Source organism: Argentina silus, assembly GCF_951799395.1.
Source record: "Argentina silus genome assembly, chromosome: 11".
Classification (NCBI taxonomy): Eukaryota; Metazoa; Chordata; class Actinopteri; order Argentiniformes; family Argentinidae; genus Argentina; species Argentina silus.
Genome location: NC_139665.1, coordinates 4,764,604 through 4,784,122, shown reverse-complemented (window position 1 = coordinate 4,784,122; position 19,519 = coordinate 4,764,604). Strand labels below are relative to the sequence as shown.

The window sequence follows — 19,519 nt, the reverse complement described above, 5'->3', positions numbered from 1 at the left end:
CTTCATTCAATCCTTGACAAGATAACCTCATGAATTATATGTGTGCCATCTATTATAGAACATGTTGTTCTGTATGTTCTTCATGAAGGTGAAAGGGGCCACGACCGGGCAACTCAGAGCTCTGGTAGTCCATTCAACAACCGAAGGGTCTCGTTATCAAAGGCTTTTCACCAGGCCTGAGCTCCCCAGAGACATAGAGGCTCCAGGAGTCAGATCAAACACATGAAAGAGGGCCCCCAAATCACACTTCCACATCTCCTTCTCAATGCCGGACATCCTCTCCATATCATGCTTCGTGGACGTTCTAGCGCACCTGGCTCAAAATAATAGAATTGTTTTTTTCGAGTGCTTGGTGGTGTGCTTGATCTAGCTTGTCAGGCATCTTAGTCGGTAGGGAGTAGGGAGGGAGTGCACTTCTGGGGCTATTCCATTGGGCGAGCTAAATCAAGAGTGCACTCCAAGTCTTTTGAAAAAAAAATATGACTATTACGACTTAGGTCTGCGTTCTAGGCTGGGCCTATGGCGTGGCAGTCTGTTCGTCTGCGAATGCCTTTTCCCGAGGTGAGCAACGTTATCGTTTTAGCCGCCGAGGCTCCGTGGCTGTACTTGCTCTCTATCTGCAGTTTTTAAATAAATCAAAGACTTTCGGTTCTATTTCAGTCTTTGTTTTAGCCCTTAAGTGGTTGGGCATCGGGCAGCACCTCCACATTGACATTTTTTTCCACTCCTAGCCATAATATATGTACAGGTATGTTTCTAATCCTGGCCATAATATATTTACAGGTATATTTCCACTCCTAGCCATAACATATTTACAGGTATATTGCTGATCATGGCCATAGTATATTTACAGGTATATTTCTAATCCTAGCATAGCTTATTTACAGGTAGAGAGCCTCAAATATGCCGATGGGTTCTGGGGTTAGTCGTGCGTGTTGATGCAAGGCTTTTAAAAGTAGTTCATCTTCTCTGCTATTTTATTCATTAGGGCTGTCGTTAGGGAGCCACTGAGTTTCTGGGCTGTAGAGACCTTGTTCACCTCCCATCCTCCTCCTCCCTCCCTCCCTCCCTCCCTCCCTCCCTCCCTCCCTCCCAGCCTCAGAGCCCAGTGTTTCTCACTACATATGGTACATCCGCAGTACTAACAAAAGACAAGCCTGTTTTCTGCACTTGCTGTACCATTAGTAACATGTAATCCCCTGGATGAGAGCGACAGTGTCGTGTTCTTAGAGGACGTCGGAGCGTTCAACTGCAGTATGAGAGTTATACTGTAGTATATGATTCCCGATGTGTTCTTGTCATTTATACTACCCTAAGTGTATACGGCAGAATATGATAAACCACTTGGGACCATTTGTTGCAAGAATTTCAATACGAGCCCTGCAGCACTTTCTGGCAAGGTTTTCCTCACTTCAGTAAACTCACTATATCTCCTCAACAATAATGTGAGATAACACACAGGAATGAGGACAGAGGCTCTGGTGCCTCCCAGTGTGTCGTTTCTCACCATTGTTTGGTCTCTGTGTGACATTGCGTGTAAGAGGCTGTAAAAAATGGCCGCTGGGCAGTAGGCCTGTGCAGGCGTGCGTGCACGTGTGAGTGCTGTTGCATGCACATTTTTGGCCACTGTTATATTATATAATCGATGATACAATCTATCCACACCTCCTGATAGGTTGACATGTGTCTTCATACATCAGCCCAGTGGATTACCTCACCTCTGTCCATGGTGGGTGTGGTGTGGTGTGGTGTGGTGTGGAGGGAATCCTGACATTACTGCTGTGTGATGTGATGTGCTCCACGCAGAGGCTCTCTCCCTGTGTGTGTGTGTGTGTGTGTGTGTGTGTGTGTGTGTGTGTGCCGCTGTCACTCACGGTGTGGTGTGATCACACGTGCGCGCCCTCACCGGTGGGGACTGTTCGCACGCCGCTCCTCGGTGACAGCGGGGGAGTGTTGTTTCATTCCTCTCCTCTTCTTTTTTCCCGTGACACACACACACACACACACACACACACACACACACACACACACACACACACACCCACCCACACACACATGCACACGCAGTGCAAGCAGAATCAGACATCGCACTCCACTTCCTCCCCCTCCTCCTGCTCCTCCTGCTCCTCCTGCTCCTCCTGCTCCTCCTCTTGGTTGGTTCTGGGTGGCTGCAGGTGGTATTGTCTTGGGCCAAATGTCGTCAAGCCCTCCTGTCACTACAGCTGATCTGGAGTCAGCCATGAGTAAAGGGGCCTGGATCTATTAGCTGTTCTATCTCTGGGTGACAGGGAGGATGTCCACATTCTCCCTAAGTGACTAACTAACAGAATCCTCTATTTCAGGCGTGTCATAGACGCAGCCTGTGCACACCAGTGGACATTCGTTAAGTTTTATTTATTTGTCAGTAAATATAAATATATCTAAGAAATATAGAATTTTTTCCAGCCTGCGTGAGGTTGCATTTGATCCAAACGACCCGCGACCGAATTGAGTTTTACACCCATCTCCTATCTCTTCCATTTCACCCCGTAGGCTGATTACAGCGATTGAGAGGCACACTCATTACAACGATTGAGAGGCACGAATTGGCAAAAAAGACACCCTAGAGCATTCCCCCAGAGCATGCTACATGGACTTGATCAGAGAAGCCCCTGTGCTTTTCTGTAAAGTGTTTTGGGATTTTAGATAAAGTTTGATATGATTTGAGATTTGTCAGACAAGGCAACACTGTGACATGAGGAATGTACTGTATATCTACATCCCCCTCTACATTTTTATTTTTATTTATTTATCTAGAATGGCCTTTTGGTCATAATGTATTTGTGAGGAAATTAGACCAGCACAGTGAGGGACCGTACGCCTTCCAACAAGGAATACAGGGCAGTTTGGATTGAATTGCATTATGAAATGTGCTTTAGTGAATTTTTGATTGCGGTTTTCTCCTATGCAATCCAAACTCAGTACCTGTTCCTCTCCTTAATTATTCATGTGCAACTAGGAAACTAGATCACCATGATGCAGAGATGTGGTCACAACTTTTCAGTGGCCGGCGCTGTCACTTAGGGAGCGGCATGGTTCGCGATTTGACGTAACGCAGGGCTATTATTGTAATCTAGTCAATTATTCATTAGTGGACAATCTGAGCGCGTTGAATATGACCAACAGTAACTCACTTTTTAATGCACATAGAATAGAATAGAATAGAATAGAATAGAATTTTGTTTGTCCATCTGTTACAACAGACGTTTGTCTTCTGCTTTTCTCAACCCTCAAAGGCAACACACAAAATATGATGTACCAAAGCAAACCATTACATCACAAATAACATTAAATTGGATTCATTTGAGTGTGTCTTTGTAGATATCATCATATGCTAATTCCTTTCTGGGGGACAACAATATTCAGCTATTTGTGCATTTCTGCTTCATTTCACTCTACTAAAGTGGGATGTGTTTTAACTGTACGAATTTGCTTAATCCATTTTCTTTTTTTAATACTGAAGGATTGTTATAAATATAAATGCTTTACTACTATAGAGGAAGCCATTTCATCTGACATCTGTCTACATACCGGCAGTACCACCTCGGAAGGGATTAAGAAAGCTAAACACAATAGCCAGCCAATGATGCTGCAGAAGGGAGAATATGCAGGGATTTATGCATTTTTGATGCAGCATGGGGAGGAGTCGCTCAGAACGGCTGTGTGACCTACTTAGACTGCCATGGAATTCTAACGACTTTGTGATATCACAAAAAACTGTGTGTGTGTGTGTGTGTGTGTGTGTGTGTGTGTGTGTGTGTGTGTGTGTGTGTGTGTGAATTAAACATTTGATTGCAGAAAGACAGAAGGATGCAAACTTCAGCCTGTATACCAACCATTTTTGATATGGAGATGACCTGTAAAGTGAGACAGTGTCTTCCACTTTTGACCTTATCGATTGACTTTCCTCTCAGTGTCTGGATGGCTAGCAGACAGGGAGATGTTGTTGCTCTCCTGCCAGTGTCTGGATACTGTAGCTAGCAGAGAGGAAGATGTTGCTCCTTGTGTAATGAGGCGTATGTTATATTAATTCCCGGTCTGTTTTATTTAAAAGCTCATTTTGACATCCTGCACATTCCTACCGACAAGTCTTAAGGTTCCATCAGAGGACGAAGGCGGTCCACAAATAGACTCAAACACACTAGTAGCCTCAGCACATCTGTCCTCTTTTATGGAGAAATGTGTTTTTTCGTTGCCGCGCAAAAAGAATATTTTCCCTTACACTCAACCCAACCCCCCCACTCTCTCATTCACTCTCTCTCTCGCTCTCTCTCTCTCTCTCTCTCTCTCTCTGTCTCTGTAACTATGGCAACTCAGTGTCAGATGTCAGTGCGTCAAATGAGACAGCATCGTCCGATCGCTTGGTGCCCACGCCACCAGATTCCTTCACTTCCATTCCATTAAGGAGAACGGTAGAAATCACTCCAGGACCTCCTCTCTTCTCCTGGCCAAACTGCGCTGGAGTAAACAACTCACTCATTCGGATAGTACACTTATTATTACTCAAGTGTTTTTTTTTTTTTTTCTTCTTTTTTTAATATGTCTTGTTTTGTTATCAGGAAATGGGCCATTGTTTAACAGGAGTCAGCCACCTGGTTGATGGAGTCGTGCTGTGCATTCCGGGGCGCTGGAGTGATTGATGATTGTTAGTGGACATTGTTAGCTTCCCTACTCTGGTTAAATATGTGCTGGTTGATGAATATGTACTCCTGTTGGTGGCATTGTGCCGCACAATCAATGACGGGCAGCAGCCGCACTCAAAAGCCCTCCAACTGAAAAGGCTCTCCATCACCGGGAATCACAATGTGCCTCCTGCATAATGCTCTGTGTGCTGTCGCTCCACTGCCTCTGCTGCTGTCTGAACTTGCCTTGTTTCATGTTGGGGGTTGGACAGAGTTGGACAGAGTTGGACAGAGTTGGACAGAGTTGGACCGGTCGTTTCATGTTGGGGGTTGGACAGAGTTGGACAGAGTTGGACAGAGTTGGACCGGGTCGTTTCATGTTAGAAACCTCTCATCCATTTATTATACAGCTGTTTGTCAGCAATCAGTTGCAACTGTTAAATATTAATCATTACGTTATAGAGATAGAATATACTAGAACATAATACAGTTGAATAATAAAATAGACAGAATGTAAACAGAAAAGCAGGGCAGGATTCCTGGGAGGCTGTTGTCCTAAAAGTGGATCGATGTGAGTGGAAAGTCCAACGCAGGGACGCCCACGCTGTGTTCCGTCTCCTTCGTGCTCACACACTCTCCCGCGCCAGCCATGGACTCAGGCCAATCCACTGATCTCCAATGATCTTAAATATTCCTTCCATGCTGGGGAATCCAGTAACAAGCCAGTCCTGAGTAGTATCCCATGACACAATACACCAGGGTGCAGATGAGTAATTGTTTTAAAGGAATAGTTAACTCAAAATGACTGTTTTTGTTTGTTTTAAGCAGAGTCATTGGCCTGTCTAAACCAGAGAGAAACATGGTGAGCTCCAGCCCTGGGCTGGTTGACGTGATACATCATGTATGAGGACGGCTCCTGAGGGTTCTTGTCAGTGGGCTCAGAATTGTATGTGTCACAAAACACTCTTCAATGCGCTCACGCCACTGAGCTGTCCGCCCCTCACCCCGTCCTGTCTCCCCCCCGCTCCCCTTCCCCCCCCTCGCTGGGGCCTGTGTCCAGGAAAAGCGGTTTGATAAATGACAACCATTACTCCAGACGTTTTACCTTGCTTTATAGTGGGCCAGACAGAGTAGCATAGGAGTGAAGGTCTAGTCTGAGACCTGCGCAGATGGGCTGCTGGCTTGGTACCAGATCAATGTGGAGGACAGAGCAACTTTTCTTAGATTGTGTGAGTTCCAAGAAACTGTTTTAGCGGTTCTTTGCAGTTATCCAGAGGTGTCCTACATTGATGTTCTCTGTCACAACACTATCAGACACATGCATATACTGTAGACATGCATATATTGCACACACAGAAACACACGAAACAGCACGAGTGCCCGTCCCAAACAGCACTGCATCATCGTTACATCCCATAATACATAACTGTGATAGATGGTTCCATGCATGCGGGAGTTGACTGATCATTATGATGAGAATCTGCTTTATATATGTATTCCTCCGCACGCAAAACATTTATTTTTTCCTCGTAACCGCCGATGCTTAATGGCTTCCATCCTGGCAGACGGCATAATGAGAAATAAATGGGCGCGGCACAGGCTTTTAAAAGGAGGCCGAGGCTGGGAAATGGGATTTCTCAGAAGGCAGAAGGCAATGGTGGTGTAAGTAATAACCTGTCCTGACCAGGACCATGCATCAATACTGAGATACCTGTCAGAGGAGCCAGATGGGAGCTGGGTTACTTAGGGTCCCTACATGCCATGCATCTCCCCATGCTTGTACACACACACACACACACACACACACACACACACACACACACACACACACACACACACACACACACACACACACACACACACAGAGGAGAACTCAGTTATGCGCTTGGCTTTGGTGTTTCTGGCTTTTAGTAGAGGGATGACATTAGGTAGAAAAAAAGGTTTTTTTAGGAGTCAACTTTTTCTCAGTGAGAAATGAATTATGTTGTTGTTATGCTATAAAGTAACTCCAAGGGGAGCAATTCTATTTTTCACAGCAACCTATGTGAGGTTGTACAGTAACATTATTACTTCATATCTATGAAGGGCAATGTGAATGAGACATGCCTATGGTCAAAAGTACTATGTAGGTTGGTTGGACATCAATAAACAGAGGAGGAGGAAGATGTAAGACAGAGACTCACACACACATACAGTACAATAGTTTGTACACACACACACACACACACACGCGCGCGTACACACACACACACGCGCGTACACACACACACACACGCACGCACACGCACACTCGCGCACACACACACACACACACACACACACACACACACACACACACACACACACACACACACACACACACACAGTGCCCCTGTGGCTGGAACGGACATATCAGGCTTTTATCCTGTCCTGATGCTACACTGCTCACTGCATTACCACAAATTATCCAAAATGGGAGTAATTACCCCCCCCAACTCCCCCTGCCTCCTCCTCCTCCTCCTCCTCCCCTGTCCCCTAAGCTGCAGTGAAGGCATCCTGGGGAGAGTGGAAGACCTCAGGCCAAGAAATAATTAACTTGATAATGGCCTTTCTTCTCAGCCATTCTTCTCATTCCCTCTGTTTTCTCTCTGCTACCAATTAAGCAGATACACTGTGTCGGGTGATTGGAGGAGCCCGTTTCTAATAGCTTTTGGTGGAGGAGGGTTTGAGGGTTTGAGGGTTTGAGGGTTTTATTGATTGCAGTATTGCGGCATTTTCATATCTTGCATTTGAAGATACATGAATGGAAGCGATCCAGCTCTCTCCCAGTCCATCGGCTTATTCTGCGGTGAACTTTCGCTGAGGAACCTCAGAACTGGAACTAGGCATCCTTCAGAACGTTTAATCCACGTCAACACCAAACGGTGCCGTCTTAGATGAGGTTCCCCCCATAGACTTCGGCTCCGTCCTTCGTTCTAAAACAAACTGATAGGTAATATTTCATCAAGTTCAAGTCCTAGGACCGTGAATAAAGACATGAACGTCGTGGATGTGACATATCCTGTGGGACCAAATGAGGGGGCATCTTCATCTTGAGTGAATCCCCTGAAAAAACAGACCTCTGAACACTGCTGTGTAAGAACATCCTGGCTAGTATCGTGTGTTGTATTTCTGTTCACAATGAGAAGCTGCAGTGGTTAACCTCTGTGTACAGTAGTATTCCCCCTTGACGACTCAACCACCACAGTGGCCCCTAGGTGAGTGATTGTCTTGACTCTGTGGGATTATACTATCATCAGCCTTCCTCTGTAGTTACTACGGCACGTTCCAGCCGTCTGGGTAGAGGTTGTAAAAAAGCAAAATAACCTGTAATAGGCTTAACACCCTCTGCCTCCTGCTCAACGCAGATTGCTAATAAAGGCACAATGTGTTCACTGTGATTTGGCTTTTAGTGGCCAATTGGAGCTTATCCTGTGCTGTGTGAACAACCAAAGCGGTTTCAAACCACCATGCTGCTGCTATCCCCGTGGTAATCTGAGACTGGGCACGACCGTGGTGCCAACGGTCTCATAAAGCTCTGGCTCTCTCTCTCCAGCTGTGGTGTCCCAGAGAGAGGGAGGGCAAACAACTGGCTGCTTTAGAAGCTCAGCCTGTCAAAGTGAATTGTAGAGCCAGTTCTCTATTTTACACTAGAGGGGTGATTTTCTAATGGGTTTTGTGTAGTCAGGAAGGGATGTGGGGGGGGGAAAGATTGAAAACCACCAACCTCCTGCACTCCATCCCTCCCTCCCTCCCTCCCTCCCTCCCTCCCTACCTCCTTTCCTCCTTCCCTCCCTCCCCCTATTTCACTCCATCCTCTCCACTCTCAGTCAATCAATAATGTGGACTCTCAGTGAATACTCAGGGGCTTGTTGTATAAATGTTACCACGAGGAGTCAGGACACTCTGCATTCCCCCCCCCCAAACCCGCTCTGCCCTCCTCCCCCCTCCACTCGCTCTGAAGATCACACTGGAGAATCTGGTTAACACGTGTAGCAATGGTAACATCCCTCCACATTTCCGGGCTGCCAGGGCCTCCATGTCTTTGGGGCGTTTCGAAAAAAAAAAAAGGACGTAATATTCTCCGCCTGGGTGGACTTCTCTATCACCCATGGGCCCAGTGATGGGGAAGAAATACCCCGTTCCTTTGTGCTGGAGCCTTCGTAGCCCCGGCAACGTGTGTGGATGTCATGACTCGATGAGGGTATTTGCTTTTTTTGTCAATAGACAGCGCCTGGGAGCGTTTTGACCTTAATTGATGCTGGGAACCGCCGGGCCCCCGTGGGAGGCACTGCACAGCTATGGATCCAAATGTGGCAGGTTATGCACAGCTATGGATCCAAATGTGGCAGGTTATGCACAGCTATGGATCCAAATGTGGCAGGTTATGCACATCTATGGATCCAAATGTGGCAGGTTATGCACAGCTATGGATCCAAATGTGGCAGGTTCACAGAGCTAAACACACAGATGGGATATGGGTGCACATATCCTTCAATGTCAGCTTAAAGACTTTTAAGAGTGCTAGATTTCAAGTGATCAGAAGACCTATTTTCCACAAAACGTTTTCATTATAACTGGATGATAACTTGTTCTATTTTCTTATCTTCGGTGATTGTAGTCTGCGTTGTAATGTCCATGGTATTGGAGTCATGAGTCATGTTATCTAAACCTGTACTCTGTCCAATGCGTATCCATGTAGTGCAGTAATTCAGAGGAATCAGGGAGCGTAGCATTCCATTCAGTAAAAGACTGAACAAAGTAGGACAATTAGGGCAGAGATCGACTTAATGATGTTTACGCTTGAGAAAACACCTCTTTGTTTGAAAATGAAAAGCATCTATTATGTGTGTGTGGACTACTGTAGAGGCAGAGGGTAGTATTTACTGTACCCAAAGCAACTCAGATTTTATTACACTGGATGAAAAATAGCTACTATGTAAATACTGCCGCACATGCCTAATCCGTGGCTGTCTGGATCGTGGCCCTGGTGCCTGGCTGTCATTCACTTGTTGCTAGAACATCAAGTACAGCACAGTATCTCCACCCCACTGCCTAGGGTGGTTCATGTTGACGGTTATGTCGGTTGAGAGGATTAGTTAGGTCTATGGATCAGCAAATGTATAATCTGCTTTAAACAGTGTTTGACCTATTGCCACCATATGTGGTAATGTGTGGTAATAAACATTTTGAACTCTTGACATGGAGGAGGATATTCAGAAGGCACATAGGGTCAGTAGTGTCCTATCAGGGTTGCGGTCCATTTTGGTTTTGGTTCACTCAATGCAAGAAATCAGTTTAAATTTAATTTGTGAACAGAAAATTGAAGGTGTATGTTTTATTTCATGAAGACAAAGCGAAATTGTAGTCAATGTCTGTATGTCAATGTTCCTTTTTTACTAGCATGGCCTTTTTACTCAGTTTCAGTAAGTAATATTGTATAATATTGTCGCATATTGTATAATATTATACCTGTACAGTGTCATGTTGTTTCATTTTAATTTCACATATTACATTTTGCATCCACATTTCTGTGAGCCATTCCCTGTGTCTTAATGGTGGAGTAGGTGTCTTGTGTTGTCACCCCGTGAGGTCTATGATGTTGTGCATGTCATTAACTAACTCCCTGTGTAAAGAGCAGATTGTGTGTGACACATTGGCCTCTCCATCAAAGCCCACCTCATCCACACACGCACGCACGCATGTACATACATACGTACGTACGCACACACACACACACACACACACACACACACAAACAGTGCCGAGGGGCTCAGGTTGCTTATTTGAGTGCAGTAATTTGCTATTAAACGGAGACAGGTGCAGCTGTTGCTGTTTCCTACACTAACAAGGCATTTCATCATGGTTAGCTCCCTCAGATTCTCCTGTTGTTACCACACGCCTCGCTATTTTATGGAGCTCAAGATGCCATTGAGATAGTTTCATTGATCGTCTTGTTTTCATTCACTGCGTGGATACGGGTGGTAGTCATATAATGCCAAACATTATGCTCGTCAATATTTCAACACCCTCTGTCTAAAGTGTCGTCTGTTAGATTATAAGATCCCCATTTCATGAGTCAATGCTCTCTCAGCACCTTTGCCTGAAGGTCATTGTAACATGTACGTGATGAGACCAATACAGTTTTGTAATATTCTGTGAACATACTGTATGAACAGAAGTGGCAAAGAAAGTTAGGTAAACTCTCGACGCTGGTGGAGATGAGGCAATTTGGGGTCCCTAGGCAATTTGGGGTCCCTAGGTGAGTCATTGGTGTTTTGCTATTCATAAGTCATATTTATCCAAATCCAGGGGTAGGCCTATACAGTACACATTATTTAAAATTACTGCGGAAATTACAGACTGTGGCTTTAATGAAAATGCTGCTAATAAAACATCGGCAATGTTTGATCTGAAACCTTTAATAGGCTATTTCGTCCGTGCTTTGTGCTGGCCCAATCAGAAAACAATGCATTAATGATATATTAATAATAATTCACAAGTGAAGCGGGGCAAACATTAAACAATGAATCAAGTTTGTATAGCCTCATCAATTCATGTGTTTAAGCACTAAGCAGCAGTTTGTAACAGGGGAAAGCGTTGTGGTCACAGTCTCTTCCAGAGATATTCAGGAGAGAGTCTCTACGTTTCAACCCAGAGCGTGGCGGGGGGTGGTGGTGGGGGGGGGTGGGGGGTGGGGGGGGTCAAGGAGAGACAGAGGGGTCTGGCCTCGGTTGGCCACCCACACAGTGGTGGTTAGCCTAGCTCCTCTCCCCTGGCTGTCTCCCAAGCTACCTAAATTGATTTACACAGGCTTTAACCCCATCGATCCACTCCAAATGGCCTCCAAATGCTGGGAATTAGATTTCGCGGAGAAATAAAGTGCACTAGTTTTTCTTGCCCGTTCAACTCCATGGACACGGCCGTGCCGTCTCAGTATACATGATTCGTTTTTACTAGCCTGTTCTTTTTTTGTTTTTTTGTTCAGAATGTAACATTAAATACGAGCAGGAGTGTTAGGGCGAATATCAGACAGAGCAGAAATATTTGAGAACATTTGAGTTCCTCAGGAGTCTGTCTGACAGCACCAAGCCTCTCAACACAGGAAGTTCCCACAATGCATGCAGAGAGAGTTTGGACCATAGAGGCCAGCAGACACTGACATGTGACATCAACTATGTTTGTCTTTGGTTGTGGTTTTTCCAGTGAAAACTGCGATTCGTATTGATTTCTATATCCGCATTTAGACCAAGGCAGATGTAATTAGCATCAGCAAGGTATGAAACGTCTATATTATTGCTGCGTCGTTGATCTGAACGTACGAGGATCTGTCCTGAGTCTGAATCGGTCAGATTTTTTTTGTCACATCGTCGCACATCTGCCAATAATGTGATGATCTCAGTTTCTAATCCCTCCCATGACTGGCACAAAAAAAGCGGGGTTTTTCTCCAGGTCGATCAACAGAACTGTCATATAGCTGCTTGTAAACCACATGACAGATACATTCAGAATTCCTAGTCAAGTTAAAACAAGTAAACAAGCATAGAGCCATGTAACAAGTGAAGCTGTGATGTCATCAGCTCACCATTAGTCAGTTTAATTAGTCACTGGAAGGCATGAACCCAATGGAATGTTGACATGGAACGTTTCCACTCCAGGGAGTAGTCAGGCCCAGAGTGGTATATTAGAAGAGTGATGCCAATTTCTATTGGCTAACGCTTATAGAGCCTCAGATAGTTCCTTCCTTCACGCAAACCTGTGGAACAAGTTGCCAGTTTCGCCTGCCATTTTCCCTGTCATTGGCACCACTTTTCTAATGCACAGCTCTGGTCAGGCCCACGTCAACAATCTGAAACTTATCTGTGTATTAAAAAAGACGCAATGGAAATAGATTGGTGCTTCAGCAGGAGACTGTGTCAATGGAAGAAATCATGGAAATTAATAGCTAGCAATCCTCATCAATGGTTTTGCAGCTGCTATCTAGCTAACGTACGCTAAGTATACATCTAGCAAGCATTGTGCTCACATTGAGCTAGAGGTAATGTTAGCCTACTTTATTTTGGGTGATTAATAAGCAGAAGTCTGGCAGTAGTTTTACTGCAGCTGCCTATCGTGTGTTCTGTAACGTTACCTTCATGTTGAATATTCAGTGAATACACAAATTATATTACCTTTTATAATGTGGTACCTTATAATATGGTACCTTACCAGGTACCTTACCGTTTTCTGGATAAATGTAGGCATAGGTAAAGCAGTTTGTCATGCATTGTGACGAGACAAGAAGTAGTATCAAGTAGAAGTTTGTTGTTACCGATTGCAATTTGATTTGGCAAGACTGCCCCTTTATAACACATCTGGTTTAAAGAGCAGGACTGTGCAGGGAGAGTGGGATCCTGGCCCTGTCATAAAAGATGTGAGTGCCATGATTGTGGAGAGGATGCTTGGTTGGCTTTATGAGCACTCCTTCCTTCTAAACTCCTCTCTTTCTCTCTCACTCACTCACTCACTCCACTCTGTCCAGCATTAACCCCGGCACATCTCCACCGCTGAATAGGTTCTGATTAATGACTCTCTGATTGTGCCGCCCAATCACTGCTAAATATAGCTGTCAAACGCTGGCCCTGGCCTCCTCCTTCGTTTACTGTTCAAAGTGTTGGAGCGAGTTGCTGTGGTAACACACGGCGGTCAAAGCCCCGCAAGCGAGAGGCAGATTGTGTGGATGTGTGCTCGACAGAAGAAAAGAGTGATGGAGACAGAGAGAGAGAGAGAGGGAGGGAGGGAGGGAGGGAGGGAGGGAGGGAGGGAGAGAGAGAGAGAGAGAGAGAGAGAGGGAGGGAGGAAGGGAGAGAGAGAGAGAGAGAGAGAGAGAGAGGGAGGGAGGGAGGAAGGGAGAGAGAGAGAGAGAGAGGGAGGGAGGAAGGGAGAGAGAGAGAGAGAGAGAGAGAGAGAGAGAAAGAGAAAGAGAAATAGAGAGAGCATGAGAGAGAGAGAGAGGCACCGCTCTCGTACAGACAGACTCCTGCAATGTTTTGCTATCCGGCAGAAATGCAGAAATGTTTTTCCCCCCTGCTCGCATGGTATGGTGAGTGGGAGCTTGAGCTGTGCTGCGTGCCGCAGTCTGTCTGTTTGAAGCGTTATAGCTGTCTCCATGTGAAGAAAATAGCTCCAGCCTAGCAATTGGCTATGTTTGAATCGTTCAATGGGGAGCTTTTTGTTGTGATTGGGCCAGGGTTGAAGATAACAGCCGGGGCGTGGTGCGGGGTCACGTGTGGGATTCCTGGGGCCTTTCCACCGCATCTCACAGCTTTCCCTGGAATGTTTAATCTGGGGGGTATTCACTCGAGTGACATGTTTACAGATTTGCAGATAGACATGTATTTGTGTGTGTACAAGCTGACATATTGATGTCATTATGACAGACAACCACTCATACTCTACCTGTCCTACAAAACTGTATGTTAGATGTTCTACATGTCTTTGAACATTTTGTTAAGTCGCTCTCTCCTGGACAGGACTCTGCTGTGTGACCATTTCACCAACAACAAGTTAGCAATGCTTTCACATGTAGAGAATAAGTAGCTTCAGAGGGCTGTATGAGAAAAAGGAGAAGGCTTAACATGAACAGAAGGGGTATTTTTTGATGAGTTTGGTGAGCAGGCGGAACTGGAGTTTTAATGTTGTTCTATTGTAACAACAATGCTATAATTACATCTGATGTGTGAGATTATGGCTTATCAAATTCTGAAATTGATTACATTCAGACCAACCAAGATTTACTCAACAAGTCCTTAATGTAAATGATGAAATAAAGCCTAAATATGTACAGTAGTTGCTTTATAACTGTGTAGTAATAATGTAATTACTCTAGTACCATATATATACTGTATATATTAATAAATGGTTATTGCTATGGAACTTAAACATTCTCTCTTACCTCTTTGTTAAGGAAATGTAGTGAGTAGAATCACATATTGAATTCAAATATTAACCGACCGGTTGGTTTCAACGCTTACTTTTAATAACAAAACACAACCTCCATTCCGCTGTAGTTTCATGGTTATGGGCAATTGGAGAGAAATTAATGAGGAAGTATGTAAATTAGTTATCTTTTTAAAAGCCTGCTGTTTTATTCAACCATGTGGACAAGATAACGCACCCCTGCCAAGCATAATCATATACTCTCTCATATGACACTAGGCTTTCCACATTCTCATGCATACAGTCTGTTTTCTGACTTGGTTAATGGAATATATAATAGGACCTATATGTGCACACATATGAGCACAAAGCCCTGTTGGTTATGATATAATATTCATTCCAGGTTTAAACATCGGGTGCAGTCGGTGGATAGGTCAGTTTATATAGCTGATGATGTACAGTCGGAACACAGATGTGAATCGGGACCAAAGTGCTCAGTGGCTGCTGCTGTGTTGACCATGTCCTGTTCAGTATGTAAGGAAGAATGTTGTTTTCTGAGTGTTCGATTTTTAATCTCTGAAATTGAGAGAGGAGATGCCGTCCGGAGGAAAACTCATTCAGCCCCAGATGATCTGAACAAGGTCAAACGCCTCACGAGTGGAGATGGACTGTGTCAAAGTCGACACACCACCTGCCACTCCATCAGCGCAGGACTCTATCAACATCCTGAATTGAGTGGCAATAATAGGCCTGGAGAAGTGTTTACCGCCGATAGGAATATCATTACAAACTCAGGAAATCAGACCAAAACCAGTTAGGAGCTCATGTTGCAATCAATAGACCTACTCCATCTTTTCTTCTCCTTGTTTTCCCCCTCCCTCTGTCTCCCACAGTTCTAGAGCCAAGAGCGTTGCCATGGTGATGTGAAATGGCTGCGTTGTGCAGCAGGCAGGCAGGCAGCAGCAGAATGGCCCACTCTCACACATCATTTAAAGGGAGCCGTCATGTGTATTGTTCATTGCAATACATTGGGGCCGGATTATAGTGGCATGCTATACAAGTACAGCGATATATTACATTTCCATATTCAGTATCTAGTAACCAGCAACACAATGTTCAGTGCCAGAACTGTACAGTATCTATGGGGCACACTCTATTTTGCGTGTACCCTGTACTGTTTATTGCACAGTGTACTGTAGATTCCCACTACAAATTAGTACTTTTCCCTTATCAGGTGTGCGGTATATAGAGTAGAATTAACATTGTACTCCGACTTCCACAGTTGCGTGCCAGCTTCTTCCTATCCCAGAATCCCCACAGAATATATAATGCAGCATTTTAACACGTTTTTTTTTTCTCTCTCTCTCTCTCTCTCTCTCTCTCTCTCTCTCTCTCTCTCTCTCTCTCTCTCTCTCCCTTTCCTCTCCTCTCTCCCTCCCCTTCTCCAAAACCTCTTTCTTTCCACAGTGTGACAACGCCAAGGGACTGAGGGCCTTCTTCGATGCGATCTGCTACGGCCCCAAACACCTGATGATCTTTGGAGGGGTGTGTCCCTCGGTCACGTCCATCATCGCTGAGTCACTGGAGGGGTGGAACCTGGTGCAGGTGAGGCGGCATGGTCCTGCCCTATTGGTCCTGCCCTATTGGTCCTGCCCTATTGGTCCTGCCCTATTGGTCCTGCCCTATTGTGGACCACCATTGTTTCTACCTACAGTACACGCGGTTGGATGCTGTTCTGTTAATGTTGTGTGAGGTTGGACAAATGGGAGAGTTTGGGAGTTGTTTATTCGGAGGTGTATGTTGGTGTGTGTGTGTGTGTGTGTGTGTGTGTGTGTGTGTGTGCGTGTGCGTGTGCGTGTGCGTGTGCGTGTGTGTGTGTGTATGTGTGTGACCCTCTCCCTTACCCCCCAAATACACTCTTCTCTTTGCTACTTTTATCACTAATGATTTGGTCGTGTCTGGCCAAAGCTGAAATGAGAGAGCCCATCATTGCCCTGCTACAGTAGGTAGTATAGCTTTCATAACCATTACACACATACCATTACACACATACCATTACACACATACCATTATACACATGCATTATAGTCATTAACACTTCAGGAGTCATGCTGTAGCTTGCCACAGGCTTTGAAAAGAGACAGCTCTACATTAGGTAAACTTTTGACCTCCTGAGTCATTGCGAACACTCTCTCAGAATGCTGTGCAGAATTGTGTTGCACCATGAACGACTACAAGTACATCTCTGCAGACTGCAAATCTGCAGAAGGCTTCATACACTGTAGATAAGGAGTGTAGCAGGACTTGGACTATGCTGAGATTACACAACTCAAGTGCCTCTATTTTAAACTGAATGTCACACTCAGTGAAATATTTTTTTTTGCAGACAAATATTACGTAACTGTTAGCATTTGATTCCTTTGGATCCTGTCAAGTCGTGGTCTTCAGGAAGGATGCAGAGCCAGAAATGGCATACAAGTATTACTTAGTATCTCCTGGTATACATTCTAAGCTACTGTATAGAACTACTAGACCACATCAGCAAGACAGGGGTTTTTGGAATGAGGGATGATCAAATATGTTCCTGCATAACCATAATCAGTCCATCAATCAAATGTCAACTGATCTTAATAGTGATTTGTCACAAAACAACATAATCAAAATCACAATGAGGAAGCATTCGCTATCTCTCTCTCTCTCTCTCTCTCTCTCTCTCTCTCTCTCTCTCTCACTCACTCGTGTCCTTTTTCTCCCCACTGTACTTTTCACCAACCCTACTGTTTGATTGTGGTTACTTGCGTGTGAAGCAGTAGCAATCTTCCTCTCTAAAGAGCAATCTCAGGTGTACAGTGTGTCCCATGAGCACCATGGCATTGACTCACATCAGCACACTACCACTATCACTGACACAAATACAGCTTCAGGTCAATTTGATCTAAAACTCAAGACCCTCAAGATTACATGGCAAGTGGTTGAGGAGAAATAGAACTGTGAATGATTGTAAAATCACTGGGATTGCACCTTTAAAGAGGAGTGCTTAAAGACTCTCAGTCACTGTTGAGAAAAGCCACTGCTGTTCCCACAAGCAACCAAGAGGCTCCTTCAAAAGTATAGGAGGCAGACCTAGTTTTCTTTAATTACCAGATAGCAATGAACTATTAGTGACGCCACAAGAAAAGAAAAACAGATTCCCTCAATCTTGTCCATAATATGTCCACATGTCCACATGTCCAAACATGTGTCTGTTTAAAAGCTATAATTGTGGGGCATATTATGGCGGTGCACTGAAACATGATCCAATAACATGTTTGTGTGCAGTTTTATTTTGAGGGCAACAACCATTTTGTTGTTGGAGGCCATCTGGAAACATGGAATGGTGGTGACTGTTATGCAAGCCTTGAGGAGTCTGTTGTGAGATGGAATTTTAATGAATTATGAGGAAGTGGTGCTTCACTGTGCCCTGTGCTGTTCTCCAAGATCAGGATGAGACAGTTCTCAAGATCTTTACGTTTTGACCCCGAGCCACAGACTCGAATGATTAACTTCAGTGTTTTCTTGTGAAAATGCTGTTGGATAACTTGAGTTTTTGTTTCCGCAAATGAGCCAACTCAAACCGCCTCAAATGCTGATTGAAACTGACCCAAAAAAGAGCCTCAGTGTTCCAGGACTGCTCTCATCAGTTCCTACACCATGCATCTTCACAGGACTGGTACCTATTCATGTTTTATAATTTGACACTCTCTTCCCTGCTTCAAGTCAGTGATTAGACACTTATCTCCAGTGTTGGGAATAGTTCCACTACACGTATTAGTTTAATTAGATTTCGCTGTAGCTTGGTGGTAGTTAAGCGAAATTCAAATCTTACCCGTGTTTTCAGTAGTGAGCTGCTTTTTTTGCCATGTACTGTAGCAGTGTAGTGAGGTACTGTCACTACTCGCTTCACCACCCCCTCCAAAACAAAAATAAATAAATAGGAATTTAACTATTATTCCAGACCTTGAACTTCAAATATCCAGACTATTTATTCCCTCAATGCCTCTCGTCTCCCCACTTTGCTCCACTTCACCCGTTTTATCTTTCTCAGTGATTTCAGAGCGTTTCAGTTTCTGTCGTACTGACTAGTCATCTTTCAGTAACTGACTGTTGTGTGTTGGAGGAAGCAGTTTCGATGTAGTGAACTACTTTTTCAAAGTAGCTCTAGTTTGACAAACTGTATTTCTCTTAAGGGTAGCTTTAGTGTAGTCCAACTTCTTCCTTAGTAAACTAATTGGTAATCTAGTTAAATACATTTAAACACTGCTTATCTATCCTTATTTGGTCTTCAGGCTGTGAGTAAGTTGCTATCTACTGGTCCCTACTGTGTAGGATCTAGATTGTGTGATGCTCTGTTCTCCATCTCTCCATCTGAGCCAGTTGACTTTCATATGCTCCCAGTGGAGGGAGACTGTGCCAGGGCCCAGGCTGCTGCAGACGTACGCTAGCAGACACAGCGTTAGCCTCTGACGTCAACAACAGTGGGAGATGCATCACCACTCTCATCTATATGATGGACTGTAGCCTCCTAAGGCTCTGTCAGCAGAGAGAGCAAGCAAGGAGGGGAATGTATGGGATGTTTATTATTAATTTGAAGACAGTAGCTTATATCCTGTATAGAAATAGAAACATATTGTTCCATACAATTTTATCATGGCTAAAGGAAAAAAGAGACTTGAGGGGAAATGGTAGAATAGGTTTTTGACCTTATACTTAAAGCCAGGAATATTCTCTGTCTGGATGTCTGCATGTTGGTTACACCCCTTAGGCAAAACGATTACAGAGTGTGGACTATTACCACGTGCCGCCCTGGATGTTCAGAGATGTCAGACTATTTGAGCGTTGGCTATCTTGTTGACAGAACATCTCAGTGACGGACTATCCGAGTG

The 19,519-nt window shown here is 44.5% G+C and overlaps 1 protein-coding gene across 1 annotated transcript in view; it reads left to right on the top strand.

The window, feature by feature from the left end:
* The window catches only part of gabbr2 (gamma-aminobutyric acid (GABA) B receptor, 2), a gene marked incomplete at both ends in the record, with an annotated part of 156,869 nt that overhangs the window by 23,895 nt on the left and 113,455 nt on the right, over positions 1 to 19,519 (top strand). The window contains one exon of the mRNA XM_083680698.1: positions 16,065 to 16,202. Coding sequence (XP_083536824.1) covers positions 16,065 to 16,202 — 138 coding nt within the window. The remainder of the gene's footprint in view (positions 1 to 16,064; positions 16,203 to 19,519) is intronic.